The sequence below is a fragment of the Cydia pomonella genome, chromosome 1, assembly GCF_033807575.1.
Source record: "Cydia pomonella isolate Wapato2018A chromosome 1, ilCydPomo1, whole genome shotgun sequence".
Classification (NCBI taxonomy): Eukaryota; Metazoa; Arthropoda; class Insecta; order Lepidoptera; family Tortricidae; genus Cydia; species Cydia pomonella.
This window is the reverse complement of record NC_084703.1, coordinates 30,194,852-30,214,645: the sequence shown is the minus strand read 5'-3', so window position 1 is coordinate 30,214,645 and position 19,794 is coordinate 30,194,852. Positions and strand designations below refer to the sequence as shown.

Below are 19,794 nucleotides of genomic sequence, written 5' to 3'. Positions count from 1 at the left end.
ATAAGGCTTTATTTATTCTTTTTAATGAAATTTTTCGTTTAGTCTATATTTAAAGACAAATATCGGCACAACCGCTCATGTTATGAGATATATTGTAATAAATAAAGTTGTAACAAATATAATTACCTTTTATTTAAGTGCAAAAGGGCTTGTAAGTTGTGTCTTCTTCATCAAAATTTCATAACAACTCTTTTACTTTTTGTGCTGTTCGTTTGTGGAATGCTTTGCTATTAGAAACATAAGACATTAGATGTACTACATCCCTTCCCATTTTCAAAAATCTTTTGAAAACTCAATACCAGGCTTTGGAGTATTTTTAGCACAGAAAGACTGAAACGAGTTATGGAGTTGTTGTTAATTTTATAATTAAAGTCATACTCATCCTCATCAAGTTCGTCCGGATTCTTTTTTAAATATTCTGACTGCTTATACGACGACATTACACAATTTTTTTACACGTTTTGGCCCTGACACAATTAAAGATAAATTAGAAAAAGTTCTTAAAAGGAACCTGGATATTAATGAAATACGAATGATAGCAAGCTCACAACAATTTGAGGAAGTTCTAAAACATGCTACTTTAAGTTCAGTTGATGTAGAAAGATCTTTTTAGCCAACTAATTGGATTTTTAATCAACATAGAACATGTTCCACTCCACAATACATGAGAAAAGTGTCAATTATTTACACATTTTACAACTGGATTTCCGCAAAGTAACGCCTGATTCTATTCAGTTTTTTATAGTTATTATTTAATTTATGAATTAAATTAATGAGGATGAGTATGAGTAAGACTTTAATTTTAAAGTTAATAACGACTCCATAGCTCACTTTAGTCTTACCATGCTAAAAATACTCCGAAGCCTGCTCATTACCTTTTGCTGCCTTAATTTGCCTTTATTTATTATTGTATGATATATATGTATGTATGTACATATTTATTATAATAGTATGTAGATATGTTTCATATTCAAGTATTTATATAATTGTTTGCGTATTCAGTTTATTGAATTATATGTATACCAGCACTACCCATTCAATGTTGTAAGTTCTTAGTTTCCTGCTACCCAAAGGTTGCCTGAAAGAGATCACTTCTTAACGATAAGACCGCCTGTTCTGACCTAGCTACTAGTTACAACTGCAGTTCATTTTCTGTGTATTTATAACTATATGAAGCACAATTAAGAATATTTACTTACATTAGTTGTCTTCCCCATATAGCAATTTCATTTTTTTACGATAAAAAGAGAACTATAGGACTTACTGACCCTTTCTTGCACTTAAATGAAAAGTAATTAAATTTGCTATAACTTTATTAATTGCAATATCCACTCACGTGCTTGATTTTGTATTGTATATCTTTATTTGATATTTTTTTGTGAATTCTATTATTACAAGGTGCCCGTGAGCATTGCGAGATATTTTAACTAAGCATTCCTGGAAATATTTAGAAACTAAAATGTCATATAAAATTTTCTGGATTAGGCCTAGTTGCAGAGATAGTTAAATGTTTTTCGAAATCATTCTTTCGCCATAAGTCGGTACAAAACACATTTTTGACTGCGTTATTGCCACTTTGAGGTCTAGTCTGAATACCTATTGATTGACATCGAAAAATTTAAAAAATGTATTCGAGAGGCTACCCCCAAATAAAAAAAACTCTTTAGTTAATTTTAGGTTATGTGTTTATCTATAAAAATTACGTTTTATGTACAGAAGTGCTCAAAAAAAGGAAAAAAAAAAAAACAAAAAAATTTGTTTCTGTTGCCATCAGGAATGCACCGTTAAAATTTCTCGTAATGCTCACGGGCACCTTGTATAATAAAATAAGGGTGACACAACAGATGCCAAAAGCATGTGAGTGGATATATCTTATAGCATGAGTGGTTGTGCCGATATTTGTATTAAAATGTAGGCAAAACGAAAGATTTCATTAGAAAGAAAAAATAACCCTTTTTCAAAGCCTCATATCTCAAGAACTATTTGACACAAGGCGCTGTAAATAGGCTTAAATCGTTCCAAATGTAATATACTTTCAACATTACAAAGTCAGGTTTGACATAAAATCCATAGTTTTATAATAAAACTGCAAAACCTGAATAATATTCTTTAATTTTACTACTGCTAATAAAAACATGGGCATAGCAAAATAACTAATATGTATACAGTGTGTCCCTAGCCATTGGACAAAGCCGAAAGGTACATATGCATTAGGGTATTTAGAACCAGTGTACAAAGTATCATAACAGCCGGTGTAGCGGTTACGAAAAAATTAACAAATTACCAATTTTTACTTTGGAGCAGCCTGTATGCGTAAGTAGTTCCTAAGGTAATATCCTCAAAGAATAGTATGGAACCTTCTTCAATCTTTTTGATTATCTTTTTTATTTATGACACTTACAAGCTTCTGACTTTTGAAAAATGTCATCATTATCAAATATTTCGAACAAATTGTCAAAAACACTGCCAAAGATTAACACAGTGTGTTTCTTTTTGTTGTCGATTATTGCAAATAACTTTTGTTCGAAAATTTATTTTTTTCTTTTGTTCTAATTAAATATTAAGAAGTAACCCTACGTGGGATTTCAGGGTTTGTCCAATGGCTAAGGTCACCCTGTATAGGTACACGTTTTGATTATTTTAAAAATTTCTCGTATTTTATTAACGGCACCAATCGGGTTTAACGAATTAACTGTTTCTTGTCCAGCTCTCATAGTCAAGCTCAATTCCATGATTTTTATACATAGTACATAGCAAATTTCAAGTTGAATTATCTTTTAATCATAAAATAAATGTTAATTTTAAACAGGAAGATAAAGAAAAAGAACAGGAGGATAATGAAAATGAACCAGATGAAAACGATGACTCTCATTTCAATGATGAACATTTTGCCGATGTGGGACGAGAAGAACAAGACAAAGCTAACGGAGATGCTGCTAGTCCAGGCCATGCTGACTCCGACTCTGATGACAGTGATGATGTTAAAGTCACCATTGGAGATATTAAGTCAGGACCACAAGCTTACGCAAGCTTGAACATAAAAGTAAGTGAGCTAGAACTGACTTATTATTCATAAAAAATTACAACCTCAATTAGTTAATTTACGGTTTATCCCTTTCTTAGTCATTTTTGTTTAAGACAAATGCTTAAGTCTAAATCATATAATTGAGGCCTGTAACGCGTATGTGAAAACCGCCATTAATATTGAATGTGCCATCTGAGCAAGTAGGACAGGATTCTAGCCAATCGTAACAGCAAAGTGTAAGCAGTGTGCAAGGGTCTTGAGCTTTGTTACAGTACTACAGCAGTTAGAGGGTCTCATACTCGTATACTAAGGATTTCAGCGACTTGTTGCTTGTTGGTTTCATGTACGTATTACAATGTTATGATAAATACTTAGTACCAATTATATTTATGGAAATGGATGGAAAAATACATATATTATTGCACATTAAAGAACAGATTATATTTAAGAGTCAGCAGTAAGCTCGGTTCTCCATACAAACGTAGTTATGCTTTCATTTTAAAACGACTAGCTAGACTGCTATAAAACTTTTTACTTACAATAAGTTATATCTAGTTCTGTAATCCCCATTAATATTTATAATAAACACAAAAAAAATACTTAAATACAAAACTTAAGACTATCTTAAGTCTAGTCAAAAACACCCCCCCGAGTTGTCCCCGGCGCAAAGATACCCATAACGCTAGCCGCATTGCCACGATGGATAACCTTTGCACCAGGTACGAACCCGCGCGGGCGTCAGACCCCCTTTCCCTCATTCGACGTCCCACTTCCCTAACGAAGGCAATAGCCTCCGATCCCCAGCACCCAGTCGTCTCGAACGCAAGGGGTACAAAATAATAGTTACCGCCCAGGGCCGCATATTCATTCCGCTTCTTGACCGCGACAAAATCTGCAGCGGCACCAGCTGTCCGCACAGTTCGGCCGAGGTGTGAGGCCGCGAACGTACTCACGCACGTGGCGTCCCACAGGAGGCACGTTCCCCTCTGCCACGGCACCAAAGTCAAGCCATCCGGCCTTTTACCATCGGCGCGGCAGAGACCCGGAGGCTCCAAGACACAGGGGATGTTGGCGGATACTAGAGATGTCATTGAGAGCGTGGTGACGCGGAAACCTTCCCGAACAACGACAACAACTCAATGCGTGATGGCCATGCGCCTCCACCATGGAACCGCTGATGCATTTATGAGGCACACAAACATCGCAGGCCAGGCGGAGAGCTACTGCCATCCGCAATGAGTCGTTGTCCAGGAGTGTTCCCAGATGAGGAGCAGGCAAATCCTGCAACCACGCTCCCGCTTCGACTCTTGACAACGACTTCAATCTGGCCAAATTCACCCCCGAGGCTACTCCCAGAAGCCGTGCAAGAGAGTCCTTGGCCCCCACATCGTCCCAAAGTCGCTGTATTTGTGGAGCCTCGGGCAGCGACGCCGTTGGGTAGCTGTCCACTTTGCCAGTGCATCGTCGACAAACGGAATGGTAACCCTGTCTCCATGACAATGTAACATTTTTAATGTGCGGAATTTACGCACTAGTGTGGATGGCATATGTAACATTTTAAAGACTAGGTCACCAACTCCATGTGCCGACGCTAGAAAGGCTGGCAAGCCCACATCCCCCACACACCTCAAACCGAGACCACCGTGACGTATCGGCAGAGACGCTTGAGTCCACTGTTCATTTGAAAAAGATACATTGAAGATAGTCTCTGCCGTTTCCCTTGGAGTGGTTCTCAACAGGTACGTAATCTTGGGAACTTCGAAACACATGCGCAATAGAGTCAGGGCTACATGGGCATTAATGTATTTTTGGCGTTCTTGGGCGAGTAAAAGTAGACGCTTTCTGGTCTCTATGGCGCTAGAAATGGCTTCCTGGAAAATAGGAGAACCCAGAAGAGTAAACGTTTCAACGGAAAGCTCTGAGACCAGGAAGCAAAGACCTTAAAGAAGAGAAAGAAGAAGAGGTAGGTCCACAGCAGTAACCCTCGCACTTCTCCGCATTTACCTCCAGTCCCATATCCTTAAGGCGGGGGATAAGAAAAGCCAATTCTCGCTCTACGACTCCAGGATCCCCCCCCCCCCCCTCAAAGTGCCGTCATCCAAATACCAGATATTAAGAGGAGATTTCAGAGACGACACCGCTTCATGAATGGCAAGCCTGAAAGCAAGCGGTCCAAGTGGATCTCCCTGCTGCGCACCCACCTGCCTGTCCTGTAATTAGTTTATGTAGATTCAGATATCATAGTTAAAAACATACACCAAATTAAAGTTTTTCTTACAAAACTTGTTTTTGCTCTATTTCGTTTGTTTTATAAGCTGGAGCTATTTTATAAACTAATTACTGGCTTAGATATGCGCATGTCATTGTATGTGCAAAGTTTCATTACAATTCAACACATAGTTTTAAAATGAGAACGAAATTTCGTTTGTATGGGAAGGTGAAATTCAGCCGAGCTTGCTACGGATTCTTAATATCTCATATATTAACAAAAACAATTTGTGACAGCGGCCGGCATAACGTCCCACTTTCACGTTTGCCACAAAGACGAGATTTGCTTATATCTTTATACGAATAACCAGACAATGCGTACTTATGGCAAGCGTCAAAACGAAATGTTGGGTTCTGATACGAAAAAAGTGTGCGAGTTTACTCCTTACGAACGATTATGAAATACATTAAAATTAAATTCAATTTATAGTTGTTAAAGCATAGTTCATATAGAATTGGCACATAATTAGCAATGTTTAAAAAATAATAAATTCATGGCGGGAAAAAAATTGACAATTACAGTTCAATCACCAACCTTCAAAGTATTAATGGTGACAATTTTATTTTCCTAGCTTTATGCATTTTAAAGTTTTCGAACATGAAAATTGAGAACAGGAGATTGATCGTGCACAAATACTTCGAAAATTCTTATAGATCCCGGACAAAGACAGCTAAGTCGCTTAAGATGCTAAAAGCTAGTATTTGTCGGGTCATAAAACGTTACAAGGAGACTCTATCAACCGACAGGAAAACACAAACTAATCGGAGGTCTGGGACAAATAACATGATTTTGGGAAAAAAGTCCCAAGGTCACCCAAACTAAATTTAGGACGGTCTAATTACAATTTATCCCAAAAATTCAAAGAAACTTCTAGAAAGATAAAGATGATTCACATCAGAGGTGGCTATAAGAGCTATCGAGCAATAAAACAGCCAAATCGGACAGTTAAATAGATCCGACAAGCTAAAACACTAGCTCGAATATTGTACGACCCAGTATTGACAAAATTCGAAGGTTGCTTGTTGTTGGATGACAAGACGTATGTAAAGCTCGATTTTAATCAACTACTCGGTTCGAAGTTTTATATGGCCAATAATAGAGGTAATTTACCCGAAAAATATAAGTTCGTGAAACTTGACAAGTTCGCAAAAAAACATGATATGGCAAGGAATTTATAATTGCGGCTGTAAGACGAAAAGTTTTATAACATAGTCAACAATGAAGTCGGACCTTTATATTAAAGAGTGCTTAGAGATTGGCATTTATTAGAACCCATAACTCTCCTGTGAAATGTTGGCCAGATTTAGCCAGCTGCCACTACTCAAAAAAAGTTTTGGCATGGTATGCTAATAATCAGGCCAATTACATACCCAACGAGATGAATCTTTCGAATTGTCCCCAATTTCAATCTATCAAAAACTACTGGGCAATCATAAACTTTTTTTTAAATAAGACTAGTCAAATTGTCCAGGGTATCAATTCATTGCGATCTACAAGAAATCAACACGCCAAAAATGTCGACAAAAGTGTTGTGCAGAAAATGACGGGGGTCCATTATGAAAACAGTTCGTAATTATTTACATAACTGAGATTTTTTTTAATTTATACATATTTGAAAGCTAAATACATTACTATTTAAAATTCACCATTTATAACTTTCTTATTTTATTAACTTAAAAAAATAATAATCTTCTAGTGCGTACCAATTCTATATGAACTAAGCTTTATTTGTGGACATTAAATAAATAAACGGTTTCCCTGCAGCCATTGCTATGGGATGCGCAAGATAAGTTGCACAGAAAAAATAACGTTACCTAACGTTTGGTTTTACTCCCCGTAATTTTATATACCCCGGGTTTATAATATGAAAATCGATTCTTAAAGAGTAAACTACAAAAATAATTTAATAATTAGGTGTTCTAATACTGCTAATTGTCTAATAATGAGGTGTGGTAATGTCAGCGTGGAGTGGGTTTGGTCGCGGCCGGGGCGGAGAAGGCGCGCGGCCCGACTCCGGGCAAGGTGACGCTCGAAGACTTGGAGGCGCCCGGCAGCATCAATGGTGTCCCCGCGCTCGAGTTCAACATCGACACCATCGAGGACAAGCCGTGGAACAAGCCCGGAGCTGACATCTCAGGTTAGCTCTGTCCTCTACCGCACACTACACAGCCTTTGGGTAGGCAATGGCCTCCAATGACCTACCAATGGGTAAACAGTTTTCCATGGGTGTACAAATTTTGAAGTTTTTTCTCCATACACTATAATTTTCATTGCTTTTATCACTTTTACCCATTTTTATGAAAAATTGCAAAGAGTAATTTTTCTTCAATTCAATTTTTCTTTCTAAAAATAGGTATTTACGATACAAGTGCGAAAAATAGGAAATTCGTAACGAGTGGCGATACATTAAAACACGACCGAAGGGAGTGTTTTAAATCGACACGAGTTCGACTCGACGAGTTCGAGAATCGACGGTCGGCCGCCATTTATGACACGGTGCATAGCGACCCATGCTAAATAAAATTCATCATTACTTGGTGATGTAATATCATACACCAATAAAAATTATATATTTGGAAAGCTAATGAAATTTATCGTATATTTTGTAATAACATTAATTGCTGTAAACTTATAATTTAATGAGTTAGAAGCATGTTTTTTCAGTACTTATGCCATCCATGCATGGTAAAAAAGCATATATTTTTAAATATTTTGTAAACGATTACAGTTATGACTACGGTTAATAATAAACAATAATAGTACGTTTAATTATCTTTCAAACGACACCTCACACGAACCGATCAGTCCCATAGCACTCAAAATGTGAACAAATATCAAAGATGGGTCGCCATCTGTCCCCCCCATTATTTCAACCCGTCGCCCCCTCCATAAACTAAAACCGGTCAATTCGTATTCTGGAGATAATGAGGAATACATCCATACCAGTTTTAGGTATTTAGAAGAGATGTCTACGAAAATCGTGAAGTCTCCTTCACTTGTGGTTAATATGACTATAGACTAATAGGAAGTTCGAAACGAGTGGCGATAAATTAAAACACGACCGAAGGGAGTGTTTTAATCGACACGAGTTGCGAATTACCTGTTCGCACATGACGAATAAATAACTGTTGACGTTTGCATAATGAATAAATGCGAAACTTTATTTGTAAGTGTTAAATGTCAAAATATAATTTAGTAGTATACTTAATACGCAGATATGGATTACAGAATTTCGGTATGGACGTATGACCACCAATGACAAAGAACGCTCTCAAAGGTCGATTTAAGGGACTAATGAAGATATCGTGAATAAAGTCCACGATTTTGTTTTGCATAACCGTCGAGTGAAGATACATGAGATAGTTGAGACTGTAAACACCCCATCAGAACGAGTTTTTCATATCTTGCTGAATATTTAAAGTATGAAAATGCTTTTGGCAAGATGGCTGCCGCGTTCACTCACATCCTTTGAAAACTTATATAGCGCCACAACTTTCGAGCTATGCTCAGCCAAATTCAACCATACCACCAACCAAACCATAATTCCAATGATTTTATAGGTAGGAAATGTGATGGCCACTGTCTTTTGGTATAGCCAAAGGGTTATTTATGATGATTATATACAGAAAGATAAAACAGTGGCTTTAATTATGATGTATATTGTTGCAAAAACTTAACGCAGAAAAAAAAATAGATCACGACAATGCCACTTCCCACTCCTCGGCAGTAGCAACAGCCAAATTAGTAGAATAGCGTCGTCAAATATTTACTGCCACCACATTCTCTAGATATGGCACTATATAGATTATGTAGAGATATATAATTAAAAAATAGTCAATTTTTTTTCTTCTACTGAATCATATTATTATTTATATATTAAACAACCCTTGTAATATAATTATAAAGATTGCATTGTCATTGAATAGATAATAGTAGTTCGTCAGTGAAGGGATTGTGTAAGTGTTATTTGTGTTGTGCACAGATTACTTTAACTACGGGTTCAACGAGGTGACGTGGAGCGCGTACTGCGAGCGGCAGCGGCGCTTGCGCGTTAACGAGGCGGGCGTGTCACTGTTGCAGGGCGCACCGCCGCGCGCGCCGATGCCCGACGTGCACCGCGCCCGACCGCTAGGTACATAATTTCATTACTACTAGACAAACTGAACTAATTATAATGAACTAAACTAAATATAATGCAAAGCTTTAAGGTGGTAAATGATGTATTTAAACTAAAAATGTTCAATTTTTGTTTTAGACGAAATTTGGTGTTATATTTAAAAAAATGATTTTGTAGAAAAATACCTAAAAACGTATTAATCTAGTCGAACGAATTAATAGAACGTATGTATTAATAGAACCCAAACAAGTGGTATTTTTTGTATTTTATTTGTTTTTTTTTTTTTAAAGTTCTGATATATTTAGGTTTAGTTTTTAATTAGTTTTATATTTTTGAATGTCTTAGGTTGAAACAAATATTTTTTTGTGCCGAAATATTCTAATATAGCGGGCCGCAATTTGTTAATATACACAGACACAACCATTTTGCCCGTAGAAAAAGGCGCAAAATTAATTGTTTTATGGGCGGTCAACCCTTCGCGTCTACATTATTTAAATTTGCCGCCTTTTCTACTGACAAACTAAGTGTGCCAGAAGTTTGTAATTTTATCAGACAAAAGGTACAACTGCATTACATTTCGGCTGAAAACGACACAAAAAGTAAATAAATTATGAACAACGTGACAACGGCAATACTCCGATACAATACAAGCTTAAATGCTTAGCGGGCTTGCCTTAATAGCACAATCGGATTAGGACCAACCTCGAAATCTCTGGAACAGTCTTGAAATTTGGTATGTATATAAATTAAAAGCCCCTTTTTCATGCACACACCATTTGACATTTGGGGACCTCGAGCAGCGAACGAAAAATACATAGAAGACTAACGCCAAACAAAATATCAGCGTAAAAGTGGCCCCACTATTCAAACACGCAATACTAATAACGGACCAATTGCAACTCGTCAAAGTTCAGGTCTTGTTTTCTTCGACGAAACTTCATTTGACCATAATTAGTCAATTTAAACCACCCGAACCAAAGAGCATATAATCACTACGTTTTAAGAGACGGGACTTCCATACTAGCGAGTGGAATCCCTTTGTTTCGCAAATCATTACCAAAATGTACGACAAAGAACTGTCAAAGAACCATAGTACCAACATAAGCAATTTAAATAGTGTAGTACGCTACACGCTTGCGTTTCTTATCGATGTCGATAAAATGGGGAGGGTTGAAATATAGACTCTTGTCTACAAATTTTGTACTCGAAATCAAGTTAGGATCGAGTCCACATTTAAGTTGTATGTTATATAGTGGATAGTTCTATGAGTGGACTAATACGTGGTCGAGCTTAATGTAGACTGGATTTTTTTTAGAACACCTTGTTTTTTACCACTAGGTAGGATCAAAGTAGCACTTTTTTCCCTTCGAGGAGGGTTCACTTTTTTTCCTCTTTTTGAATACTTCTTAGGTTAAATTATTTAATTTAATTACCATTAAATAATAATAATTATATAATAATTTCCTCATAGGTGATGTGAAAAGCAGTATGTAAATTTATCACGTGGTAGCAAAAATATTTCCACCTTAATAATAATAATTCAGCCTATATACGTCCCACTGCTGGGCACAGGCCTCCTCACATGTGCGAGAGGGCTCGGGCTATAGTCCCCACGCTAGCCCAATGCGGATTGGGGACTTCACATACACCTTTGAATTTCCTCGCAGATGTATGCAGGTTTCCTCACGATGTTTTCCTTCACCGAAAAGATAGTGGTAAATATCAAATACCTACCTTAGGGTGGTATATTCCACTTATCCAATTTCTTGGTCCAATGTCATTGCGTCTCACTCTGTCATTAATCAAAATGTGAGACAGAAAGAAATTGCATAGGTGGAATACCACACATAGGCGTTAACACTTGAATCCCTCACTACGCTAGGATTCTATTTTAGAATACCTCGTTACACTCAGAATGTAATTATAATATCCTTCACTATTTTTTTTCTTATTTTTTATTTTATTAAAAGCACTATTTTCAAAATGATCTGCAGGTACATGTTTCAATAAATGTAACTTTTCTATGGGAAGATGTATCAGGTCTTCGTTCCCAACAAATTAAACCCACTGCCTGCATCTGAAATCATACAGCCTTGGTTATGTACAGTTTATATTCCAAGTGTTTGCTAATGAGATGATCAACTGATTATTTAGCACTAATATGCATCTATGAAATCATGTTTTTTTGGAATCCAATTATCAACAACCCTTTATCAATGCTCTAACTTTTTATGTATTTATATGTCTGTTAATCATGAGAACCGGTCTGGCCTACTGGGCAGTAATCCTGCCTATGAAGCCGATGGTCCCAGGTTCAAATCCTGGTACGGGCATTTATTTATGTGATGACCATGCATAGTTGTTCCTGAGTCATGTGTGTTTTCTATGTATTTATATGTATATATCGTTGTCTAAGTACCCACAACACATGTCTTATTGAGCTTTCTATGGGATTAAGTCAATTTGTGTAATATATTAAATAATTACTAGATTAAAAAAAATATGTTAAATAATGACCATTAATGCATAGATGATAGATAATTTTCCACTGAAAATCTTCGACGAATTAATTTTGTGTCATATTGCATGCACGTTCTCAGGAAATTTCACATATTTTATTTAATTACTTGCACTGATATACAAATAAACATACAATTATCGATAGTTTTAGTACATCCCTAGTTCACAACTAAAAATAAAATAAAATATCAAATTTTCGATGTGTTTAAAGCCTGCTGCACCAAAATAAGGTCAAAAGTATCTAAAGCAATACGTACCGGTATTTATCCAAGGGAAACTTCGCCATAAAATCCCTTTTTTCGTGATTTTCTCGAGTGGCTCGCTTGCCACATATTTCACACTTAGTAAACCGTTTTCTCGGTGGCATTGTAACAAACTCGTTCTTTACTCTGATCACGGTTCACTATTTTCGATATTTTCACTAAATAATAAAGAAATTGCACGAAATACCCGAACAAAACATTGAAGCCTTCATAACAAACAAAACAATTAGGCTGACAGTTGACTTGATGTAAACTTGACAGAATAAATAGCACTGACGTTTTATTTTTCTTCGTTGGCATAGATTTGCGAAACAAGTTCCATACAAAACTTATTTTGTTCCTAGTTGCGTCAGCCTGACCCGAACTACGATTGGTCTATTATAAAATGAGGCGCTGTGATTGGCTGTAGCGTTGTCACTTGAAAATACATGTCAATGGTAGACGGTTTCATGCAATATAGACTAGTTTTAAATGCAAAAATACGCGGCCGGCAACCCCGTTTGTCGCCGAGATTTGTATAGTGCTTTTCTCAAACTTGCAATAAAATAATTAAAAAAAAAATATAGGATGATGATGATTGTTTCATGTCCTAAAATGATAGGTTATTCAGTGCGTGGAGTATTGATGGGGAACAAAAATGTAATTATTTTGGCGCTACGATTTCTTTTTTGTTTTTTTTTTGTTTTTTAGTGTTTATTTTTTAATTACTACTTTGGGGTTATTGGAGAGGTAACGAAAATTTGATTATTTTTACACTACGACGCATGGTTTAGGAGATACAGCCCTGTAAAGATTTCTGCATGACTAAAAAAAAAACTTTATGCGGCTGTATCTCCCAAACCGTGCGTCGTAGCGCAAAAATAATCAAATTTTTGTTCCCCTTTCCCGAAATAATATATAATAAACACAAAAAAGAAAAAAGACAAAAAACAAAAAAGACAAAAAAAGAAAGAAAAAAAGCATAACGGCAGAATTTTCTTATAGGTTTTTTATGGTTGAATGCCAAGACATAATTTGACGTTGAAAAACAAAACAAGGTTGCCTTACAGGCCTAGGTATGTAAGGCTGTATGAAATTCCCTTATATATCATCTTCACTCATCGCACCTGTACCTCTAGTGTAACTTCCATTCGATAGCGTAACGTAACTTTCGCGTTTAGGTTAAGTCTCATTTTGTATGGGATTTTGAACAGCGCGCCAAGCGGGACGTTTTGGAAACTCAAAGAGCGAGTGTAAATTATAAGTACGTTTACTCAAATTGTCGCTCACGTTTACGTTTCGTATCGTATTTATAAGGGATCGCAAACCGTTTTATTTTTTAAATCGTTTTTGTACAATTACTCGGGAACGAAAAGGTTTTCGTTTCCGCTTGCGGTTACCGGTTAAAGAACTATTCTAATGAGGTACCAGTTTATGGCAAATTAGTTTTACTTTGTGTTTGTGGAAAGAAATTAACCGGTTAAATTGAATATATCTACAAGATACAACGGCAAATATTGCTATCTTTTTAACATACATGCAAACGAGTTTAACCGAGTGTCTCCGAAAGTCGAGAGTAACAAATATTAGGTATATCGTTCCGGCGAACCACAAAAGCTCGTTTCCTCTTATTTTTGAAAAAAAAAAACAGACAGGCAGATGTTACAAAAAAGAGGATACTTATTGGTTTTTAAATTATAAGTGCAACCTACATCCTGAGACAATTCCCACTAAGATTTATGAACATATTTAAGTGGCATTGTCCTCGGATTGAGGTAAAATAGGTACTAAACTAATATTAGTACGAGTACACTGACGATAATCTCTTCTTAACGATTCAATTCAATTCAATTCAATAAGCCTTTATTTAACAATCTTATTAACTAGTTTACAAAATATAATAAACATCTTATTTCCTAGTTTCACTTATCCTTAGTTTAAAAACTATTATTATATATCAATGCTCAGTTTCAGACATCGGAGTCGAGATTGTCTTGCTTTCCAGCATAGGCCTCCCCCAAGTTTCTCCAAAGTTCCCGATCATGGGCTTTCCTGCGCCAAGTGGCACCAGCAAGAGCTTTGAAATCGTCTTCCCATCTTCGTAGAGGTCTATGATTTTTTCTGCCACCTTCTTAACGATAAGGAGAGAGAACTAAGTTTTTTAGTTCATGTTCAATCAATAAACCGGTCACAAATGATAAAACTTAGATATGTCATGTTTAAATATACCTACTTATAAATTTCTGAAAAGATTGGACATAAATAATAAAATATTTTTATTTAACGTTAATTTTATTATGGTCTTTTTAAAAAACTAATAAACGTGTTTTACAAATTATACCGAAGCGAAATGATTAAAAAATGTAGGCATGTAAATTTGTTAAATATGGTATTGAGTGAGCTCAAACTTTTAGTAGCTGATTGTTGATTTCATCTGTGCTAGATATATGACTTATACGGTCCAGACAATATCGAGCAGAAGTAAACTTATACATTCAAGAAATTCATGAAATTAAATTTATAAGTGACATTTATTTATTCTAATTTTATAAGTGCCGTTCAAGTATTTAACTAATCAATCTGCATAATAGAATGACTGTTTCATTTTCTATTTTATAATGATATCATTGATTTTTCCTATCTACTACTCGTTGTGGAGCCATCATCAGCAGTAAGCAGTAGTACCTAAAAAATGTTAAAATGTTTACAAGCCCTCGCATTAAAAATGGTAGAAATACAACACAAATTAATATTGACCTAACTGATAAAGTATTAAGGATGATATTCAATTGAACATCGAATCAAAACATCACCAAAGACGATGAAGATAAAACCTCTTTAAGAACGTTGATTATGAAGAAAAAAATGTCACAATTGGGTGAGATACGATTATTCCAAAGTAACCAGACTCGGATGACATTCAGTTTGACACATGTCATGTAAAAAGTTAATCGAGCAAACTACTGACGATACGTTTTACGTTAATATTCGAGTGTATTGCGCAACGTGACACTTGACAATTCTGAAAGTTAGCTCACTACTTTCATAGTTAAATTCTTTTCGCATGTTGGCAGACCTGGGTGGTAATCATCAAATTACGAAGTACAGTCCATGTGGGATCTTCCGGCGTATAAAGACCGCTACTTTATTTGTTCAAGCTATAGGTACGAGGCCAATGAGTAAAAGAGAAGCTTTAGAGTGTCGAACAAGCAATAAACTTTACATTAACGTGGATGCCATACCAGTATGTACAGCAAAACCCTTAATAATGGTCATATAGCTAAGTACCTACTAATATTACCCGATGCCTACCTGAAGTCCGATATTTTTTCAACAGTTTCAGCACGCATCAAAAACTGAACTGGGGGCCTACCCAAGATGACAATCGTTTGTGCTGACGTAGCTATGTATCTCTATCTCACTAATATGGAAGAGAAAGAGAACGGAAAGCGTTTCGTTATCGTAGCAAACTATTGTCATCTCGGCTAAGATGTAATCCCATCATCTTAGATCGCTCGTTGCATATCTACTTACCACTTTACGTGGCCAGTGCAAAGCAAGCATGAAGAGCGTAACATATCATAATGAGCTTCAAGAAGCGGCGGCACAGAGGCAAGTAAAGTATTCTACAGGATACATCTTGCCGAGTTGTTTTTGAGTGCACATAATTTTTGTACACATAGATAAACTATACTTATATTACAAAACAAAATAACAACATGTATTGTTTATATTGGATACCTACTTCCAAGACCTGAAAAAATATTGTAATGTAGCGAACGATCAATTATAAAAGGCGTATATTTTATTTCAACTTTTTAATAATTAACATAATAATAATTAGGTATGTAAATCTACAAACAATGTCTTATTAGGTACCTAGGGATAAAAATTGACCGAATAAGTCAAGCCTATCCACCGTTCTTCGGTCCGTAGCCTACTTCTCTCCGCTGAATGCTGGGAAGTAAATCTTCGTCCTCCTGATCCACTTGTATTTAAGCGTTTTGGGTAGATCAAGACAGGTAAGTAAACAATTACTTTGATGAAAAGTTCCATGCTGGAGGCAATTTGCAACACGGTAATCCATGGTGTTTCACATAGGTACACATCACATACATTATGTATAATTTTCATTTTCATCACACTTGCTCGAAAAAGATCTTATTTCACATGGGCGCCGCCAGGATTACTTTCAGGGAGGTGCATAATAAATGTAATAGAGGAATCGATGTAGTCATTTTTTCTTGTGTTATATAGTCCCGAGTTATGCTATCTAAATCGTTGCAGACTTATATTGGTCCAACTCTAATGCTGGTGCAGACGTGTAAAAAACATGTAATTATTTTACTTATTTTCTTTCCTGCCAGGGAGGTGCAAATGCACCCCCTTGCACCCTGCTGCCGGCGCCCATGTTATTTCATGCTGGCGTACTGAAGGACAAAGGCCTATATTGTTCCCGCGGGAGTTATGGATTGTGAAAAAAAAAATAGCAATCGAATAGATCCACCGATTACATTTATTAGGTATACCTCTATTTCTATTGTATTTTCATCGATGGTAAAGGTAAACAATATATACCTAAGCAAAGTTTTAGATCGATACGGCTATATAAAAAGTAGGTAATACGGAATGGAGAGATCTAATTATATTGTTACTACGAAACTTCCGATATAAGTAATTTAACGGTCACGGTTAGTTTCACTAGACTTAAATTGACCGGGATATAAACTATGATTACCTTTTATATTGTTTTAATAATATCGGGAGCTCCATAAAAATAATATAAAACCGGTCAATTAAAGTCTAATTCAACTGTCTCCTAGCCTAGACGGTATTGACCCTGCTTACAAAGCAAGAGGTCCCAGGTTGAAGTCCCGGTATGGGCAATTATTTGTGTGTTCATCACGAATATTTGTTCCCGAGTTATGGATGTTATCTATGCACCTAAGTATGAATTTATCTATACAAGTCTGTGTATCGTCGCCTAATACCCCAAGCACAAGTTTTTTCTGAATTTGGGACTAGGTCGACCTGTGTGAGATTTTTATGGACTCACGAGCTCTCACCACGTACCAGCCTCATTCCTATCGAACACGTCTGTCAAATGGGACTATAAGAACAGTAAAGTTCGTAAGCATGATCCTGCACCACCCATCCACGAGGACTTAAGAGCAATTCCTAGCTGAGCAACTTTTCAAATCTCGAATTTTTGGAGCTATGTTTCTGTCGCGCTGCGGTGGGCGGGAGCCGGAGCTATCTAAGTGTGAGTGCGCGCACACAGACGCGAGACTCGTGCGCTCGCTCATTGCGCGCCGTTCCGTCGACATCGCCCGCGAGCCAGACGGAATTTATTATGCGCTGCCCGACGCAAGTTGTTTTTGTTGTTACCACGTAATATATTATACCTACTGTATCTATTACACCCTAATACCAAACACCCTATCACCTGAACTAAATGTATTTTACACCTATGATGACGAAATAGTAAATGATTGATTGATTGATTGATATTAATTACCATATAGGTAAAACTGCAAAAAAGAATGATGTCTCAGCTTCGGTTGTCGTCGTACAGTCAAGTGTAAAAATATGTATCGAAAGAATCGTCTCATAAATATGGTACTACGCTCTTATTACACTGGAATAAGATGCTATGCTAAGATGTGTACACCCACATTTTTACACTTGACTGTACCTATCCGTATCAGTAAGTTGGGAGTGATCATGGTGTGTTATGAAATTTTGTAAGTAGGTATAAAATATACCTATGGTTAACCTACAATCTATTTAACTTGTAGTACGATGGGGCTAAACTTGGGCCGCCTTATTGAAGAACGTATCGCAATGACAATCTGGGTAAAGTATGTTGGGATAATGCCGGACAATTTTGGGACCAATTGAGAGAACTCGTGAAAAAATGTTTTTTCGAGATCTCAACACGTGACAGATTCTTGAAGTACGTAGCAAATCGTTAAACAATAACCGTAGATTCGGCCTGAATTTTGGTAATCTTCAATATAGAACGGTTTTAGTTTTGTACCTGTGTAAAGATGAGACATACTTTTTTTTAGGGTAACGAGTGTTTTGCCATCAAGGGAGAACATTGGATGGTGAAAAAAAGTTGCTTCTAATGGAAAGAGAATAAGGTATCACAAAGAAATAGGTCCGGTGTCTACCCTTTTGTATCCGATCTTAACCCTGATACAAAAATTGGTAAAATTGTGGCTCTCAAACTTTGATACCTATGTCATAAGGCAATTTGATAAGTAAACAATGTGCTAAGAAACCTCTTATTGTAAGTTTACCCGAAGTAATAAAAAAAAACTAAAATAATAGATACGTTGCGAAGTTTTGACAATTTAAGATTTCGTGAACTGTACAGGTTTAGGGAAAGTGTAAATGTATTGTTTATTGAATGGAATGTACTGGAAGATATTAAGTACTTAAGTAGGAGGGACAAAAATCAAAATAAAAAATAATCGTGCCCAGTCATTTTTAATGATGGTCGCCAAAAAATAAGAATCAAACTTAAAATCAAAAAGACTAAGTAGTTCTTTAAAAAGGTCAAGGTCACTGAGAGCCCATTTTGAAGTATGGAAAATAATTAAAATTGCGATTTTGTTGGTTTAATTTTGCAATTGAAGCGTTTTAAGGAAACTAATTTCGAAGCCCTATCTCTATTTTGTATCCGAAACTAGCAATGTATGTATGCGTGCACATCTACATATGCATCCGTATGTGTACGTACTTTATTGCGATATTTAACACGATATTGTTATAAATTTCAACATGTATCATCATCCCTATACAATATAAATACTCTTTCTTGCACACCTCAATAACAGAAAACAATACAAAAGAAAACATAGACATAAGCACAGGTAAACAACATGCGGTCTTATCGCTGAAAGGCAACCTTTGGGTTGCGGAAATTAAAAAAAATACATTGTCAGTAACCGTCGCGCTGGTAGTGGTACTGGATAAAAATAATGGTACGAAAGTGTGATCAAGAAAACAATAAATGTGATAATTAAGGTCAGTAGGTAAATTGAAGAAAATTTAAAGTTTGATAATCACTGCTGTTTTTTAAATAGGTAAAGATCTGATTGTTTCTGGTCCGATCTTTACCTGGAAGGGTCAAGATCGGATATCGGTCTACAGCAGTGCTAGGTCTGTTAACACAATTACAAAAACAAACACAGTTTCATCACAATACGCAAAATAAATTACAGAGCGAAGATCGGATAGAAGGAAGAATTCGCGAAATTTACCTTGCTCTCTGTGATTGCACATAGCACAAGCCCGACTCCCTGAGCGACGCGGGGACACTAACAGTCGAGGCGCAATGAAATGGCGTCATACACAATGTTGCCAACATTAAAAAATAAAGCCAAATTAGGGGGAAATGAATGTCCTACGTTCTTCACCCGCATCCGGTATTTACCCAACATACCTTAATCGTTGAACCGCCGCATTTCAAAATGGCCCTTATTTTGATATCGGCTAGCCGTAATGTAATACGGCGGATTATACAATACGACTGCGATACTTATATATAAATCCCCTCGTCAATGTAATTTCATTAAATTTGCTATCTAGTGGCAAACATCAAAGTAGTTAT

At 36.3% G+C, this 19,794-nt stretch overlaps 1 protein-coding gene across 1 annotated transcript in view; it reads left to right on the top strand.

The window, feature by feature from the left end:
* LOC133528292 (pre-mRNA 3'-end-processing factor FIP1) overlaps nucleotides 1-19,794 on the top strand; it is an 87,011-nt gene that overhangs the window by 2,396 nt on the left and 64,821 nt on the right. Inside the window, exons 3-5 of the mRNA XM_061865625.1 lie at nucleotides 2,810-3,043; nucleotides 7,257-7,431; nucleotides 9,277-9,426. Of these exons, the coding sequence (XP_061721609.1) occupies nucleotides 2,810-3,043; nucleotides 7,257-7,431; nucleotides 9,277-9,426 (559 nt within the window). The remainder of the gene's footprint in view (nucleotides 1-2,809; nucleotides 3,044-7,256; nucleotides 7,432-9,276; nucleotides 9,427-19,794) is intronic.